This window comes from Coloeus monedula (assembly GCF_965178545.1).
Source record: "Coloeus monedula genome assembly, chromosome: Z".
Taxonomy (NCBI): domain Eukaryota; kingdom Metazoa; phylum Chordata; class Aves; order Passeriformes; family Corvidae; genus Coloeus; species Coloeus monedula.
The window spans coordinates 6,903,277-6,919,874 of NC_138822.1; the positions used below are offsets into that span (position 1 = coordinate 6,903,277).

Below are 16,598 nucleotides of genomic sequence, written 5' to 3' on the forward strand. Positions count from 1 at the left end.
CTATTTTGGCCACGGATGGATTCTCTGGTGGGGCACAAAGCAAAGCAAAGCAAAGGCCCAACACTCATAACCAGGCCACTGTCACCTGGCTGGGGAAGGGAGGGCATGGAAAAGCCCCCCTGGGGCATCCAGGAGTGACGTCGGCTCATCAGGACTGCAGAGAAATGGAGGGGAGGATGGGTGCCCCAAGGGTGACTGAAGCACTTGGCACTGGGAGGCCACTTGCCAGGGAGAGAACGGGGGACCCTTGTGTTAAGGACACCCACCCCTTTGAGGTGCCACATCCCTCGGCGTCCCACCGAGCCCTGTCCCCCAAAAAGGAATTGTGCCGGCCCTGGGGGTGCTGCAAAGTTCAGGAGCCCCCCAAGAAAAGGGAGGATCCTGGCTGCGGGGGTCCCAGGGAGAGGGGTGCGATGTCAGCACCCCAAGTATCCCACGGGTCCTGCCAAGCCCAGCATGCTCAGGAAAGAGGGTCCCGTGGAGGTCCAGGGCCATGCTGCTGCCAGCCCAGCACGCAGGAACAGCAGCCACGGGGCCAACGCTTGCCCACCTGTCCCTGGGGAAGTCACCACGCCCCACAAGGAAGCCATCACCTCAGCCCTGTCCCCTGCCAGCAGCTGCCCCTGTCCCCAAACCCCCAGCAGACCCCTCCAGCCCGGCCTGGCCGTCCCACCAGCCCCGCATCGGGGGCTCCCACCCCTGCAGCAGCCTGGTGCGGGCAGCGAGAGCTCAGGACACGGCTTTGTTCTCCTGCAATAGGACTTTATTAACAGAGACTGCAGCAAACAATCGTAACAACGGACAAACTCAGAAACATTGATAACAACGAACACAAAACTATTCTGAACAGGAAACAAACACAACAATATTTACAACAACAAACAAACACAAAAATATTTGCAACGAACAAACGCAAAACCACTCTGAACAAGAACTACCACCCCAAAGCCATCCCAACAAACCCCACCGAGCAGCCGAGGCGCATCCGCAGCCAAGGGAAGCCTTCCTCCCGTTCCCAGCTCCAGCGCTGCCCCGACGGGGCTGAGAGACCCCCGGGCGCTCACAGGTCCCGCCCGTGGCTGAAGAGCGCCCGCCGGCCGCGCTCGCGGAGCCGCCTCTGCCCGCGGAACTTGCGCAGCTCCTCCTTGAACGCGGCGTGCCGCATGGGCCGATAGTCCCGGGGCTCGCAGTGGCTCTGCAAGGCACGGCTCCGTCAGCCCCCGCAGCACAGCAGCCCCCGGCCCCGGAGATCCCCGCCCGTGGCGGCGAGGATGCTCAGAGCCACAGCTGCCCCTCCCCACCGCCGTGTGCCCCCGCCACTTCTTCCCTCTCGGCACCGACCGCCTGCCACCGAGGGGACACGGGGACGGCACTCACCGGGAACCGAAAGAAGAACTCCCGGTAGCCGCCCTTCAGCACGTACAGCTCGGGGTAGTGCAGCTGGGGGTACTCGTGGCAGCAGCGATCCCTCTCCCGCAGGAACTTGCACCTGTGCCACGGACAAAACGCACGGCATCACCCCCGTGCCGGGATCCGGGGCTGGCAGAGCCCAGCCTGCCCCCCGGGCCATCACTCACATTTTGGGCCCCCGCTCAACAGAGAACTCGCAGTGGAAGATGACGATCACCCTCTTGCTGGCGTCCAGGGGCACGATGGGCTGCTCCAGCAGCAATTCCTCCACGTCCCGCTGCAGCGGCAGGTTGACAGCGCCCTGCGGAGGCAGAGAAGGCGCCTTTTCCCCCTCAGTGTCCCATTTCATTCTCTGCAGCGACTCAAGGACGCTGCCCCCAAGCCTCCCCCACCAGCACCGTCACCCGCGGCACTGGGACACCGTCACCCTCCTCCTTGCAGCTGCGAATCAACCCTTCAGGGGGTAGCTCGGCACTGCCCAGGGGCTGCTCCACCCCACCGGGCGGCTCAGTGCCCTCCGGGCGGGCTGCTCGACCCCTCGCCGTGGGCTCAGCACCTCTGAGGGTGCCTGGGCTTCGGACACCGCCCTTCCTCCCGGCCCCAGGGCCACGAGGGGCTTCTGACCTTGACGTGGCCGCCCTCGTACTCGTAGGGATAGCGGCAGTCCGCGACGATGCTGCTCTCGATGCAGCTGCTGAAGTGCCCCGTCAGCACCGCCGCCAGCTGCGGGGGGAGCGCGTCACCAAAGGGGGGGACACACGGGGGACAGGGGGAGAGCGGGCAGGCAGCCCCTCGGGGCGGGGGGGCCGGGGAGGGGCTGCAGCCCCCTTACCGTCTCAGGGGAGATGTACTTCAGGCCCGGGTCCTTGCCCTCCACCGTCGGCAGGAGGTGAGGCTGGAACAGACAGGCTCTGGGCTCAGCCCCATTCCAAGGACACCTCCCAGGCCTGCAACCTGTCCCCCCAGCCCAGAAGCCCCCGAGCGGCCAGCTGTGCACCCGCGGGAGGGGAAGGGCCACATAGACGGGGCTGTGACACACGGGTGGACCAGAGGAGCGGCCATGGGGCTCTTCATCCACCGCAGGGATGCCGCAGGCTGGCAAGCAAGGGCCACCAGCTCGCTTTGGGCTCTCACAGCGCTGTGGGGCTCCAGCCATGCTCCCCGTTCAGAATGATGGGGGCACCCCCACACCTACCCCATCCTCGTGGCCCTACCTTGGAGAAGTCCCCGATGAGCTCCTGGTCATCGTTGGCCAGCAGGTTCTCGATCTCCTCAAGCCGGGCGGACCGGGAAGGCTCCAGCCACGCTCCCTGCCGAGGCACCACCCAGAGACACCCCCAGATGTCAGCAGCGGCTCTGCCAGAGCCGGGCCGGGGCCCAGGCCCGCCAGGGACAGGCTGGGTCTCACCCCACACCTTCCCCAGCACCCACCGGCTCCACCGACGCCTCCTGGCCAGGGCTGCCGGCCACCCTCCTCTGCCGCTTGGCCTCGACAGGGCTGTCGCTGTCCGAGAGCTGTCCCCGCTTCAGGACGGGCCTGGGGACACTGCCCGGCTCCGAGGGCGAGCGGGACAGCTGCCGGCAGTGGCTGCGCTTCCCCGGACGCTGTGGGGAGAGCCCGCGCTGCTGCCTGGCGCTCTGGCAAGCCCCAGCACCAGCAGGGCAGCGGCCAAGGCTCCCACTCCCCGTGACCAAGACAAGCCCACAGTCTCTGGCCTGCTGCTGCTCACCAACCAGCGGCCCCAGACCCCCCAGTGGAGACCCCAAGAGGGGATTGTGGGGCTCTATCCACTTCCCAAAGGCTCCCACGTACCAGCTTTGCCTCCTCCTTCCTCATCACTGGCGTGCTCACCAGGTTCTCCTTCTCCTGGGGCACGGTGGCATCGCTCTGCCAGGGCAGCAGCTGGGGAGACTTGGGGCACAGGCAGAGGAGATCGTGAAATGGGCACAAGTCCTGCCAGCTGCTTCCCACCCGCAGGCAGGCACGGATCCCATACGCGAGCTCCATCCACCTCCCGGTGCCTTCCAGCTTTGGAGACGCACGGGGTGTCCCCGTGACCCGCCGGCCCGGCCATCTCCCACCTCCGCAGCTCTCCAGGCCACGCGGGGAGCTCGGGGCGGCAGCTCCCATGCGTGCAGCCCCGGCATCACCCATCGCTGCTGCCCTCCCGAGCCCTCCAGCCTCTCTCACCAGCAGCTCTGCTGCGGCCCAGGGGCTCTTGGCAAGGGGCTCCCTCCTGGCGGCCCCATGGCTCCGCTGGCCCGGCCTCTGCAGCTTCTTGGCGACAAAGCCCTCCTGCAGCGGGGGGGACACGGCGTCAGCACCCCTCTGTCCCCTCCCTGCCCCCCAGCTCTCGCTGCCCCCCTCACCTCATCCTCGGGCTCCCTCCGGCGCCGCCGCGCTCTGTCCCTGCGCTCCTGCAGCTGCGAGATGTCCTTCAGGACACGGCTGCCGTCCCGCTGCCACGGCTGTGGGACAGCCAGCGGTGAGAGGTGCGCACCAGCCCCGCCCCCTCTCCTGCCCCCATCCTCCTCGTCCCGGCTCGCCCAGGGACTCGGCAGGATCCTGCCTCGCTCTGCTCAGCCCTGCACAGCCTCCAGCACTCACCGGCAACGAGTGCATCCTCTGCCGAAGGAGCTTCCTGCTGCAAGAGCCGGCAGAGGAAAGGATCAAATGACAGCAGGTGGCCTGGGCCGCTGAGTCCCACCCCTCTGCCATTGTCACCTCTGTCCCCCACATCCTCAGGGTGGGGTGAGACCTCCCCGGGGCTGTCACAGCTCCCCAAAGGGACCTGGGGCAAAACCACCTCCAGGCACTGAGGAAACACCAACGGCCTGAGTGGGACCCCAGCAGGGGGAACGGGGACAGCCTGGCTTTTGGCTGTGGGACAGGGACAGCCTGGGCACGGGGACAGCCCGGCATTCATGTCCTGCGGCAGGGACAGAGCCCCTCTACTTACTCCTTGAGAGCTCTCCCGAACGCCGGCATCGTTCTCTGGAGGCTGTGGAGAGAGCAGAGACGGGGTCAGTGGCGGTGGCCCAGCTTGCCACCCCCCAGGCACAGACTGGGGCTCACAGCTGGATGCACAGCCCCCAGCAAGGCTGAGACCGGGCCCTGCTGCGCGGGGGAGGGACAGGGGGTGTCCCCGGGAGGACACGGGCATGGGGCCGCTCACTCTTCCTGCGCGGCCGCGGGCTTCTGCTGCGTGGGGAAGTCCGGCTCCAGTCCTGCGGGAAGAAGGCACTGGGCTAGTAGCCCCGCTGCGGGGATCGGCCTCCTGCCTCCAGCCCCCAGCCCTGGGCACTTCGGGGCCGGGCACGGAGTACCCCAGCAGGCGGGTGCCAACGGCCCTGCGAGCACCGCTCCCCATGGAATGTCGCGTGTCCCCCGGAGCAGGCTGTCACCGCAGCGGTGCCCGGCTGAGCCCCGGGGAGCGCAGCTCTAGGCTCCCGCCCATCCCTCCCCACGAGCTCCCCCGCCTCGAGCCCCTCGCCAGCCCCTCGGCCAAGCCCTCCCGCCACATCCCTGTCCCCTTCAAACACCCTCTGCAGGACCCCAGGCCCCAGGGGACGGAGCAGCCCCATCCCTCACCTGCATCCGGGGGCTGGCAAGAGACCGAGTCGCGGCGACGGTCCGAGGCCACCGGCTGCGGGGACAGCGTGTGCCACAGCCGCGGCAGGGGCAGCCCCCCGTGGCCCCGCTTCGGGGTGTCCCGGTGCCTGCGGGCGGTCAGGACGGGGCAGTGTCAGCGCCCCGCTTGGCCCTCGCCCCTTCTTGCCCTGCCGGGCCGGGGCCAGGAGCTGCAGCAGGGGATCCCCAAAGCGTCCCAGCCCCCTTTGGCACGGCCCCGCCGCCGAGCCCCGCGCGGAGCAGCCGTGTCACGTCGGGGCAGTCCCGCGTGCGGCGGGCGGCCAAAGCCACTCCCAGCCGCTGCCCCTCGGCCACCCCCTCACCTGGCGGGGCCCGCCGGGTCACCCTTGTCCAGCGGCGTGAGCGGGGCCGTGCCCGGCGAGGGCAGCGGGGAGATGGCCGCCAGCCCGGGCAGCCCGCGGCCGCCGCACAGTGACATGGCCCGGGCAGGGACCGAGCGAGCGAGCGAGCGACGATCGAGCTCCGGCAAGAGAGCGGCGCCAGGGGACAGGTGGCAAGAGATGATAGGAAGTCGGAGGTGCAAAGAGATAACAGGTGAGAGGTGATAAGAAGGGCCAAGAGGCGATAAGATGCGCTAAGTGGCGATAAGAGGGGACGAGAGGCGACAGGTGACACCCGGCCCGCTCCCGTTTACAGTAACAGCAATAACAACAACAGCGGCGCCCGCAGCCAATGGCAAACCGCAGCCGGCACGAGGCGACGCCCCCAGCCAATGAGAGGAGGCGCTGGGCGCGAGGGGGCGCCACCGGCCAATGAGAGCTGCGGAGGGCGCGTGGGGGCGGAGCCTCAGCCGAAGGGGCGGTTTATGGTCAAAGGGGAGGGGCCACACCAGGAAAGGGGCGTGGCTAATGAGGAAGGGGGCGTGGCCAACGAGGAAAGGGGAGGGGCCAACAAAGGAAAGGGGGCGACGAGAAAAGGGGCGTGGCCAGCCCTGTCCCCACGCCTGGCGTGGCCGGACCTTGTCACTGCAGGGGACACTCGGTCACCCCTGATGGCCCTCGTGTGTCACCTGCAGGGTAATAAAGCCATGACCTAACTGTTATTAAAAAGAAACAGCTCTTGAATGTCCTAGAAAAAATGGTAATTTATAGAACAAGAGGAAATTCAGAAATTATTACAGAAATGAAAAGATTTAAAATTTAGAAATTTGGAAATCCTGGGCACGGAGATAAAAGACCTTTGAGCCGTACAGGCTATGAGCCCTAGGCCAGCAATCCAACAGCACTCTGTTGGCTTTAGCCATTCCAAAGGCGGGAATATTTATTAGGGTCTCTAGGGTGAGACTTGGACCGAGAGTCACAGCACCGGCTCTCGCCTGCACCTAGTCCAAGGAGAAAGGACCCTCCCTCCAGAGGAGTTTGATTTTTTAGAGGCTTTGTTCCCTCCCAGATCCGCCCACAGTCCAGCCCACGGTCCAACCCACGAGGCTTCACTTGACTGGGTCCGGTGGTTGGTGAGGTAATGAATGCTCTGTATGCAATGGCTCGGGGTTACTGGGGCTCAGTCCTTGGGGTGATGGCACTCATCAGAGTGGCGGGAAAAGTCCCTCATTTGCATTCATGGTTGCCGTGGTGTGGGGTTACAGTCCCTCAGAGGGGGTCTAAAAATAGTCTGGGAGTTGTTAATATCAACACTTAAGTGCTGCAGCTTCTGGAAGGGAGACACTTACAACAAGGTTCTGAACTTTTCCATGAAACATTAGAACATTAACTAATTTAATAACAAGTGGTTGATAGAAAACATCCCACTTAGATCTGTCACTGATAACCTTCGATATAATTATTGTACCTATTACTTGAGGGGTGTAAACAATCAGTAGTTTTAAAAGCCATCACTGAGACAGGTAACCTATTTTTAACAAGGAACTTAGAATTTAACACTAACCAACCACCTTTAAGTAACCAGAATATGTACTTAATTATTTTATTAATTTATCATTTGAATCCTAAACAACTCAGCATGCAAAAGCCAACCAAGTCTACTTTATGCATGACCTAACAGCACCCTGAGAACCAGGCCATGGCACTGAGTGCCACGTCCAGTGTTGAGAAAGCAGGGTTGAAATCCTGGAGGTTGGGTTTTTATTGGTGGAGTTTCTGGTTTCTAAAGGCACTTGTGAACAGCCTGCTCTGTTCACCTGCTGAAGACTTTTATTTCTGTACCGGACTTCAAAGAAACAAAATCAGTTCCTTGACACTTGTGCTTAAGGGCACTTGATTTCTTTGCTCTTCAAATGTGCCCTCGACATGGAGTCCCTGGTGTTGATGTCCTCGGTGGTTCCAACCTGCCTCAGTTTCCTCATGGATGTGCCAAAGCAGATGGAACTTTAGCGGAGCTAAAGACTGGGGGCAAAAAGAATCATAACCTAGAACTAATCCCAAAAGCGTTCGACTGTGCCTCCCTTTTCTCCCACCTGGAGATCAAAGCCACCCAGGGAGTCCAAATCCACTTTGTGGGTGTTGGGAAGGTGCCCCGTTGCTTTGTTGAGGGCCAACAGCTCTGACAGGAGCCTGCAGAAAGCACCACTTCCTCCTGCTCACGGTGAATTTCCGTGTATTTTTAGATATACGTGTATTTATATAGAAATCGGGAATTCTGAGAAAGGTGGGCATCACGCCCGTGACGTTTTATGCTATTGAAGCACTGCCGACTGCTGCCCTGAAACATTTGAAGAGCTGCAAGGGGATTATTTGACAAAGAATAAAATTGCAGGTGATTTTAGTGAAGGTCTTCATTTCTGCCATTTTGTGCAGTCCTCTGTTTTGCTCTTGTGACTGCTAATTGGCGTTGCTGTTTTCTGCTTGAGCTACTCAGTTGTGGGGCAGATTAAGTGGCCTTCCTGGCACCCCAAAGCCCCCTGATTACTCAGCCCCAACGTCTTCTTCAGCAGAGGACGTGCCTCTTTGCCCGTGTGTGTGCCAATGCTCCTTGTAAGACTTTAAAAATAGGATTGTCCGTGAGGCAAGAGCTGATCCAGGAGCCCATTGGCAGTTTGGGATGGAGCAGGATGTGGATATGGGGCCGAGGAGGTGCAGATGGGAGCCAGGGCTATTTTGGCCACGGATGGATTCTCTGGTGGGGCACAAAGCAAAGCAAAGCAAAGGCCCAACACTCATAACCAGGCCACTGTCACCTGGCTGGGGAAGGGAGGGCATGGAAAAGCCCCCCTGGGGCATCCAGGAGTGACGTCGGCTCATCAGGACTGCAGAGAAATGGAGGGGAGGAGGGGTGCCCCAAGGGTGACTGAAGCACTTGGCACTGGGAGGCCACTTGCCAGGGAGAGAATGGGGGACCCTTGTGTTAAGGACACCCACCCCTTTGAGGTGCCACATCCCTTCGGCGTCCCACCGAGCCCTGTCCCCCAAAAAGGAATTGTGCCGGCCCTGGGGGTGCTGCAAAGTTCAGGAGCCCCCCAAGAAAAGGGAGGATCCTGGCTGCGGGGGTCCCAGGGAGAGGGGTGCGATGTCAGCACCCCAAGTATCCCACGGGTCCTGCCAAGCCCAGCATGCTCAGGAAAGAGGGTCCCGTGGAGGTCCAGGGCCATGCTGCTGCCAGCCCAGCACGCAGGAACAGCAGCCACGGGGCCAACGCTTGCCCACCTGTCCCTGGGGAAGTCACCACGCCCCACAAGGAAGCCATCACCTCAGCCCTGTCCCCTGCCAGCAGCTGCCCCTGTCCCCAAACCCCCAGCAGACCCCTCCAGCCCCGCCTGGCCATCCCACCAGCCCCGCATCGGGGGCTCCCACCCCTGCAGCAGCCTGGTGTGGGCAGCGAGAGCTCAGGACACGGCTTTGTTCTCCTGCAATAGGACTTTATTAACAGAGACTGCAGCAAACAATCGTAACAACGGACAAACTCAGAAACATTGATAACAACGAACACAAAACTATTCTGAACAGGAAACAAACACAACAATATTTACAACAACAAACAAACACAAAAATATTTGCAACGAACAAACGCAAAACCACTCTGAACAAGAACTACCACCCCAAAGCCATCCCAACAAACCCCACCGAGCAGCCGAGGCGCATCCGCAGCCAAGGGAAGCCTTCCTCCCGTTCCCAGCTCCAGCGCTGCCCCGACGGGGCTGAGAGACCCCCGGGCGCTCACAGGTCCCGCCCGTGGCTGAAGAGCGCCCGCCGGCCGCGCTCGCGGAGCCGCCTCTGCCCGCGGAACTTGCGCAGCTCCTCCTTGAACGCGGCGTGCCGCATGGGCCGATAGTCCCGGGGCTCGCAGTGGCTCTGCAAGGCACGGCTCCGTCAGCCCCCGCAGCACAGCAGCCCCCGGCCCCGGAGATCCCCGCCCGTGGCGGCGAGGATGCTCAGAGCCACAGCTGCCCCTCCCCACCGCCGTGTGCCCCCGCCACTTCTTCCCTCTCGGCACCGACCGCCTGCCACCGAGGGGACACGGGGACGGCACTCACCGGGAACCGAAAGAAGAACTCCCGGTAGCCGCCCTTCAGCACGTACAGCTCGGGGTAGTGCAGCTGGGGGTACTCGTGGCAGCAGCGATCCCTCTCCCGCAGGAACTTGCACCTGTGCCACGGACAAAACGCACGGCATCACCCCCGTGCCGGGATCCGGGGCTGGCAGAGCCCAGCCTGCCCCCCGGGCCATCACTCACATTTTGGGCCCCCGCTCAACAGAGAACTCGCAGTGGAAGATGACGATCACCCTCTTGCTGGCGTCCAGGGGCACGATGGGCTGCTCCAGCAGCAATTCCTCCACGTCCCGCTGCAGCGGCAGGTTGACAGCGCCCTGCGGAGGCAGAGAAGGCGCCTTTTCCCCCTCAGTGTCCCATTTCATTCTCTGCAGCGACTCAAGGACGCTGCCCCCAAGCCTCCCCCACCAGCACCGTCACCCGCGGCACTGGGACACCGTCACCCTCCTCCTTGCAGCTGCGAATCAACCCTTCAGGGGGTAGCTCGGCACTGCCCAGGGGCTGCTCCACCCCACCGGGCGGCTCAGTGCCCTCCGGGCGGGCTGCTCGACCCCTCGCCGTGGGCTCAGCACCTCTGAGGGTGCCTGGGCTTCGGACACCGCCCTTCCTCCCGGCCCCAGGGCCACGAGGGGCTTCTGACCTTGACGTGGCCGCCCTCGTACTCGTAGGGATAGCGGCAGTCCGCGACGATGCTGCTCTCGATGCAGCTGCTGAAGTGCCCCGTCAGCACCGCCGCCAGCTGCGGGGGGAGCGCGTCACCAAAGGGGGGGACACACGGGGGACAGGGGGAGAGCGGGCAGGCAGCCCCTCGGGGCGGGGGGGCCGGGGAGGGGCTGCAGCCCCCTTACCGTCTCAGGGGAGATGTACTTCAGGCCCGGGTCCTTGCCCTCCACCGTCGGCAGGAGGTGAGGCTGGAACAGACAGGCTCTGGGCTCAGCCCCATTCCAAGGACACCTCCCAGGCCTGCAACCTGTCCCCCCAGCCCAGAAGCCCCCGAGCGGCCAGCTGTGCACCCGCGGGAGGGGAAGGGCCACATAGACGGGGCTGTGACACACGGGTGGACCAGAGGAGCGGCCATGGGGCTCTTCATCCACCGCAGGGATGCCGCAGGCTGGCAAGCAAGGGCCACCAGCTCGCTTTGGGCTCTCACAGCGCTGTGGGGCTCCAGCCATGCTCCCCGTTCAGAATGATGGGGGCACCCCCACACCTACCCCATCCTCGTGGCCCTACCTTGGAGAAGTCCCCGATGAGCTCCTGGTCATCGTTGGCCAGCAGGTTCTCGATCTCCTCAAGCCGGGCGGACCGGGAAGGCTCCAGCCACGCTCCCTGCCGAGGCACCACCCAGAGACACCCCCAGATGTCAGCAGCGGCTCTGCCAGAGCCGGGCCGGGGCCCAGGCCCGCCAGGGACAGGCTGGGTCTCACCCCACACCTTCCCCAGCACCCACCGGCTCCACCGACGCCTCCTGGCCAGGGCTGCCGGCCACCCTCCTCTGCCGCTTGGCCTCGACAGGGCTGTCGCTGTCCGAGAGCTGTCCCCGCTTCAGGACGGGCCTGGGGACACTGCCCGGCTCCGAGGGCGAGCGGGACAGCTGCCGGCAGTGGCTGCGCTTCCCCGGACGCTGTGGGGAGAGCCCGCGCTGCTGCCTGGCGCTCTGGCAAGCCCCAGCACCAGCAGGGCAGCGGCCAAGGCTCCCACTCCCCGTGACCAAGACAAGCCCACAGTCTCTGGCCTGCTGCTGCTCACCAACCAGCGGCCCCAGACCCCCCAGTGGAGACCCCAAGAGGGGATTGTGGGGCTCTATCCACTTCCCAAAGGCTCCCACGTACCAGCTTTGCCTCCTCCTTCCTCATCACTGGCGTGCTCACCAGGTTCTCCTTCTCCTGGGGCACGGTGGCATCGCTCTGCCAGGGCAGCAGCTGGGGAGACTTGGGGCACAGGCAGAGGAGATCGTGAAATGGGCACAAGTCCTGCCAGCTGCTTCCCACCCGCAGGCAGGCACGGATCCCATACGCGAGCTCCATCCACCTCCCGGTGCCTTCCAGCTTTGGAGACGCACGGGGTGTCCCCGTGACCCGCCGGCCCGGCCATCTCCCACCTCCGCAGCTCTCCAGGCCACGCGGGGAGCTCGGGGCGGCAGCTCCCATGCGTGCAGCCCCGGCATCACCCATCGCTGCTGCCCTCCCGAGCCCTCCAGCCTCTCTCACCAGCAGCTCTGCTGCGGCCCAGGGGCTCTTGGCAAGGGGCTCCCTCCTGGCGGCCCCATGGCTCCGCTGGCCCGGCCTCTGCAGCTTCTTGGCGACAAAGCCCTCCTGCAGCGGGGGGGACACGGCGTCAGCACCCCTCTGTCCCCTCCCTGCCCCCCAGCTCTCGCTGCCCCCCTCACCTCATCCTCGGGCTCCCTCCGGCGCCGCCGCGCTCTGTCCCTGCGCTCCTGCAGCTGCGAGATGTCCTTCAGGACACGGCTGCCGTCCCGCTGCCACGGCTGTGGGACAGCCAGCGGTGAGAGGTGCGCACCAGCCCCGCCCCCTCTCCTGCCCCCATCCTCCTCGTCCCGGCTCGCCCAGGGACTCGGCAGGATCCTGCCTCGCTCTGCTCAGCCCTGCACAGCCTCCAGCACTCACCGGCAACGAGTGCATCCTCTGCCGAAGGAGCTTCCTGCTGCAAGAGCCGGCAGAGGAAAGGATCAAATGACAGCAGGTGGCCTGGGCCGCTGAGTCCCACCCCTCTGCCATTGTCACCTCTGTCCCCCACATCCTCAGGGTGGGGTGAGACCTCCCCGGGGCTGTCACAGCTCCCCAAAGGGACCTGGGGCAAAACCACCTCCAGGCACTGAGGAAACACCAACGGCCTGAGTGGGACCCCAGCAGGGGGAACGGGGACAGCCTGGCTTTTGGCTGTGGGACAGGGACAGCCTGGGCACGGGGACAGCCCGGCATTCATGTCCTGCGGCAGGGACAGAGCCCCTCTACTTACTCCTTGAGAGCTCTCCCGAACGCCGGCATCGTTCTCTGGAGGCTGTGGAGAGAGCAGAGACGGGGTCAGTGGCGGTGGCCCAGCTTGCCACCCCCCAGGCACAGACTGGGGCTCACAGCTGGATGCACAGCCCCCAGCAAGGCTGAGACCGGGCCCTGCTGCGCGGGGGAGGGACAGGGGGTGTCCCCGGGAGGACACGGGCATGGGGCCGCTCACTCTTCCTGCGCGGCCGCGGGCTTCTGCTGCGTGGGGAAGTCCGGCTCCAGTCCTGCGGGAAGAAGGCACTGGGCTAGTAGCCCCGCTGCGGGGATCGGCCTCCTGCCTCCAGCCCCCAGCCCCCAGCCCTGGGCACTTCGGGGCCGGGCACGGAGTACCCCAGCAGGCGGGTGCCAACGGCCCTGCGAGCACCGCTCCCCATGGAATGTCGCGTGTCCCCCGGAGCAGGCTGTCACCGCAGCGGTGCCCGGCTGAGCCCCGGGGAGCGCAGCTCTAGGCTCCCGCCCATCCCTCCCCACGAGCTCCCCCGCCTCGAGCCCCTCGCCAGCCCCTCGGCCAAGCCCTCCCGCCACATCCCTGTCCCCTTCAAACACCCTCTGCAGGACCCCAGGCCCCAGGGGACGGAGCAGCCCCATCCCTCACCTGCATCCGGGGGCTGGCAAGAGACCGAGTCGCGGCGACGGTCCGAGGCCACCGGCTGCGGGGACAGCGTGTGCCACAGCCGCGGCAGGGGCAGCCCCCCGTGGCCCCGCTTCGGGGTGTCCCGGTGCCTGCGGGCGGTCAGGACGGGGCAGTGTCAGCGCCCCGCTTGGCCCTCGCCCCTTCTTGCCCTGCCGGGCCGGGGCCAGGAGCTGCAGCAGGGGATCCCCAAAGCGTCCCAGCCCCCTTTGGCACGGCCCCGCCGCCGAGCCCCGCGCGGAGCAGCCGTGTCACGTCGGGGCAGTCCCGCGTGCGGCGGGCGGCCAAAGCCACTCCCAGCCGCTGCCCCTCGGCCACCCCCTCACCTGGCGGGGCCCGCCGGGTCACCCTTGTCCAGCGGCGTGAGCGGGGCCGTGCCCGGCGAGGGCAGCGGGGAGATGGCCGCCAGCCCGGGCAGCCCGCGGCCGCCGCACAGTGACATGGCCCGGGCAGGGACCGAGCGAGCGAGCGAGCGACGATCGAGCTCCGGCAAGAGAGCGGCGCCAGGGGACAGGTGGCAAGAGATGATAGGAAGTCGGAGGTGCAAAGAGATAACAGGTGAGAGGTGATAAGAAGGGCCAAGAGGCGATAAGATGCGCTAAGTGGCGATAAGAGGGGACGAGAGGCGACAGGTGACACCCGGCCCGCTCCCGTTTACAGTAACAGCAATAACAACAACAGCGGCGCCCGCAGCCAATGGCAAACCGCAGCCGGCACGAGGCGACGCCCCCAGCCAATGAGAGGAGGCGCTGGGCGCGAGGGGGCGCCACCGGCCAATGAGAGCTGCGGAGGGCGCGTGGGGGCGGAGCCTCAGCCGAAGGGGCGGTTTATGGTCAAAGGGGAGGGGCCACACCAGGAAAGGGGCGTGGCTAATGAGGAAGGGGGCGTGGCCAACGAGGAAAGGGGAGGGGCCAACAAAGGAAAGGGGGCGACGAGAAAAGGGGCGTGGCCAGCCCTGTCCCCACGCCTGGCGTGGCCGGACCTTGTCACTGCAGGGGACACTCGGTCACTCCTGATGGCCCTCGTGTGTCACCTGCAGGGTAATAAAGCCATGACCTAACTGTTATTAAAAAGAAACAGCTCTTGAATGTCCTAGAAAAAATGGTAATTTATAGAACAAGAGGAAATTCAGAAATTATTACAGAAATGAAAAGATTTAAAATTTAGAAATTTGGAAATCCTGGGCACGGAGATAAAAGACCTTTGAGCCGTACAGGCTATGAGCCCTAGGCCAGCAATCCAACAGCACTCTGTTGGCTTTAGCCATTCCAAAGGCGGGAATATTTATTAGGGTCTCTAGGGTGAGACTTGGACCGAGAGTCACAGCACCGGCTCTCGCCTGCACCTAGTCCAAGGAGAAAGGACCCTCCCTCCAGAGGAGTTTGATTTTTTAGAGGCTTTGTTCCCTCCCAGATCCGCCCACAGTCCAGCCCACGGTCCAACCCACGAGGCTTCACTTGACTGGGTCCGGTGGTTGGTGAGGTAATGAATGCTCTGTATGCAATGGCTCGGGGTTACTGGGGCTCAGTCCTTGGGGTGATGGCACTCATCAGAGTGGCGGGAAAAGTCCCTCATTTGCATTCATGGTTGCCGTGGTGTGGGGTTACAGTCCCTCAGAGGGGGTCTAAAAATAGTCTGGGAGTTGTTAATATCAACACTTAAGTGCTGCAGCTTCTGGAAGGGAGACACTTACAACAAGGTTCTGAACTTTTCCATGAAACATTAGAACATTAACTAATTTAATAACAAGTGGTTGATAGAAAACATCCCACTTAGATCTGTCACTGATAACCTTCGATATAATTATTGTACCTATTACTTGAGGGGTGTAAACAATCAGTAGTTTTAAAAGCCATCACTGAGACAGGTAACCTATTTTTAACAAGGAACTTAGAATTTAACACTAACCAACCACCTTTAAGTAACCAGAATATGTACTTAATTATTTTATTAATTTATCATTTGAATCCTAAACAACTCAGCATGCAAAAGCCAACCAAGTCTACTTTATGCATGACCTAACAGCACCCTGAGAACCAGGCCATGGCACTGAGTGCCACGTCCAGTGTTGAGAAAGCAGGGTTGAAATCCTGGAGGTTGGGTTTTTATTGGTGGAGTTTCTGGTTTCTAAAGGCACTTGTGAACAGCCTGCTCTGTTCACCTGCTGAAGACTTTTATTTCTGTACCGGACTTCAAAGAAACAAAATCAGTTCCTTGACACTTGTGCTTAAGGGCACTTGATTTCTTTGCTCTTCAAATGTGCCCTCGACATGGAGTCCCTGGTGTTGATGTCCTCGGTGGTTCCAACCTGCCTCAGTTTCCTCATGGATGTGCCAAAGCAGATGGAACTTTAGCGGAGCTAAAGACTGGGGGCAAAAAGAATCATAACCTAGAACTAATCCCAAAAGCGTTCGACTGTGCCTCCCTTTTCTCCCACCTGGAGATCAAAGCCACCCAGGGAGTCCAAATCCACTTTGTGGGTGTTGGGAAGGTGCCCCGTTGCTTTGTTGAGGGCCAACAGCTCTGACAGGAGCCTGCAGAAAGCACCACTTCCTCCTGCTCACGGTGAATTTCCGTGTATTTTTAGATATACGTGTATTTATATAGAAATCGGGAATTCTGAGAAAGGTGGGCATCACGCCCGTGACGTTTTATGCTATTGAAGCACTGCCGACTGCTGCCCTGAAACATTTGAAGAGCTGCAAGGGGATTATTTGACAAAGAATAAAATTGCAGGTGATTTTAGTGAAGGTCTTCATTTCTGCCATTTTGTGCAGTCCTCTGTTTTGCTCTTGTGACTGCTAATTGGCGTTGCTGTTTTCTGCTTGAGCTACTCAGTTGTGGGGCAGATTAAGTGGCCTTCCTGGCACCCCAAAGCCCCCTGATTACTCAGCCCCAACGTCTTCTTCAGCAGAGGACGTGCCTCTTTGCCCGTGTGTGTGCCAATGCTCCTTGTAAGACTTTAAAAATAGGATTGTCCGTGAGGCAAGAGCTGATCCAGGAGCCCATTGGCAGTTTGGGATGGAGCAGGATGTGGATATGGGGCCGAGGAGGTGCAGATGGGAGCCAGGGCTATTTTGGCCACGGATGGATTCTCTGGTGGGGCACAAAGCAAAGCAAAGCAAAGGCCCAACACTCATAACCAGGCCACTGTCACCTGGCTGGGGAAGGGAGGGCATGGAAAAGCCCCCCTGGGGCATCCAGGAGTGACGTCGGCTCATCAGGACTGCAGAGAAATGGAGGGGAGGATGGGTGCCCCAAGGGTGACTGAAGCACTTGGCACTGGGAGGCCACTTGCCAGGGAGAGAATGGGGGACCCTTGTGTTAAGGACACCCACCCCTTTGAGGTGCCACATCCCTTCGGCGTCCCACCGAGCCCTGTCCCCCAAAAAGGAATTGTGCCGGCCCTGGGGGTGCTGCAAAGTTCAGGAGCCCCCCAAGA

The 16,598-nt window shown here is 62.5% G+C and overlaps 2 protein-coding genes across 2 annotated transcripts; both read right to left on the reverse strand.

Annotated features, from left to right (window-relative positions):
* Window positions 1-1,060: 1,060 nt before the first annotated feature.
* On the reverse strand, window positions 1,061-5,480 carry LOC309584840 (M-phase inducer phosphatase 2-like; the record flags this gene model as incomplete). The annotated part of the gene is made up of 15 exons (XM_082301138.1): window positions 1,061-1,195; window positions 1,378-1,489; window positions 1,578-1,711; window positions 2,035-2,133; window positions 2,243-2,305; window positions 2,625-2,720; window positions 2,842-3,015; window positions 3,224-3,322; window positions 3,602-3,706; window positions 3,781-3,879; window positions 4,019-4,055; window positions 4,371-4,412; window positions 4,587-4,638; window positions 5,003-5,130; window positions 5,365-5,480. 15 exons carry the CDS (start codon window positions 5,478-5,480, stop codon window positions 1,061-1,063), a joined length of 1,491 nt encoding a protein of 496 aa, XP_082157264.1.
* Window positions 5,481-9,171: 3,691 nt separating this feature from the next.
* LOC309584841 (M-phase inducer phosphatase 2-like) lies at window positions 9,172-13,598 on the reverse strand (the record flags this gene model as incomplete). Its single annotated transcript, XM_082301139.1, has 15 exons — window positions 9,172-9,306; window positions 9,489-9,600; window positions 9,689-9,822; window positions 10,146-10,244; window positions 10,354-10,416; window positions 10,736-10,831; window positions 10,953-11,126; window positions 11,335-11,433; window positions 11,713-11,817; window positions 11,892-11,990; window positions 12,130-12,166; window positions 12,482-12,523; window positions 12,698-12,749; window positions 13,121-13,248; window positions 13,483-13,598. 15 exons carry the CDS (start codon window positions 13,596-13,598, stop codon window positions 9,172-9,174), a joined length of 1,491 nt encoding a protein of 496 aa, XP_082157265.1.
* Between the last annotated feature and the right edge of the window lie 3,000 nt (window positions 13,599-16,598).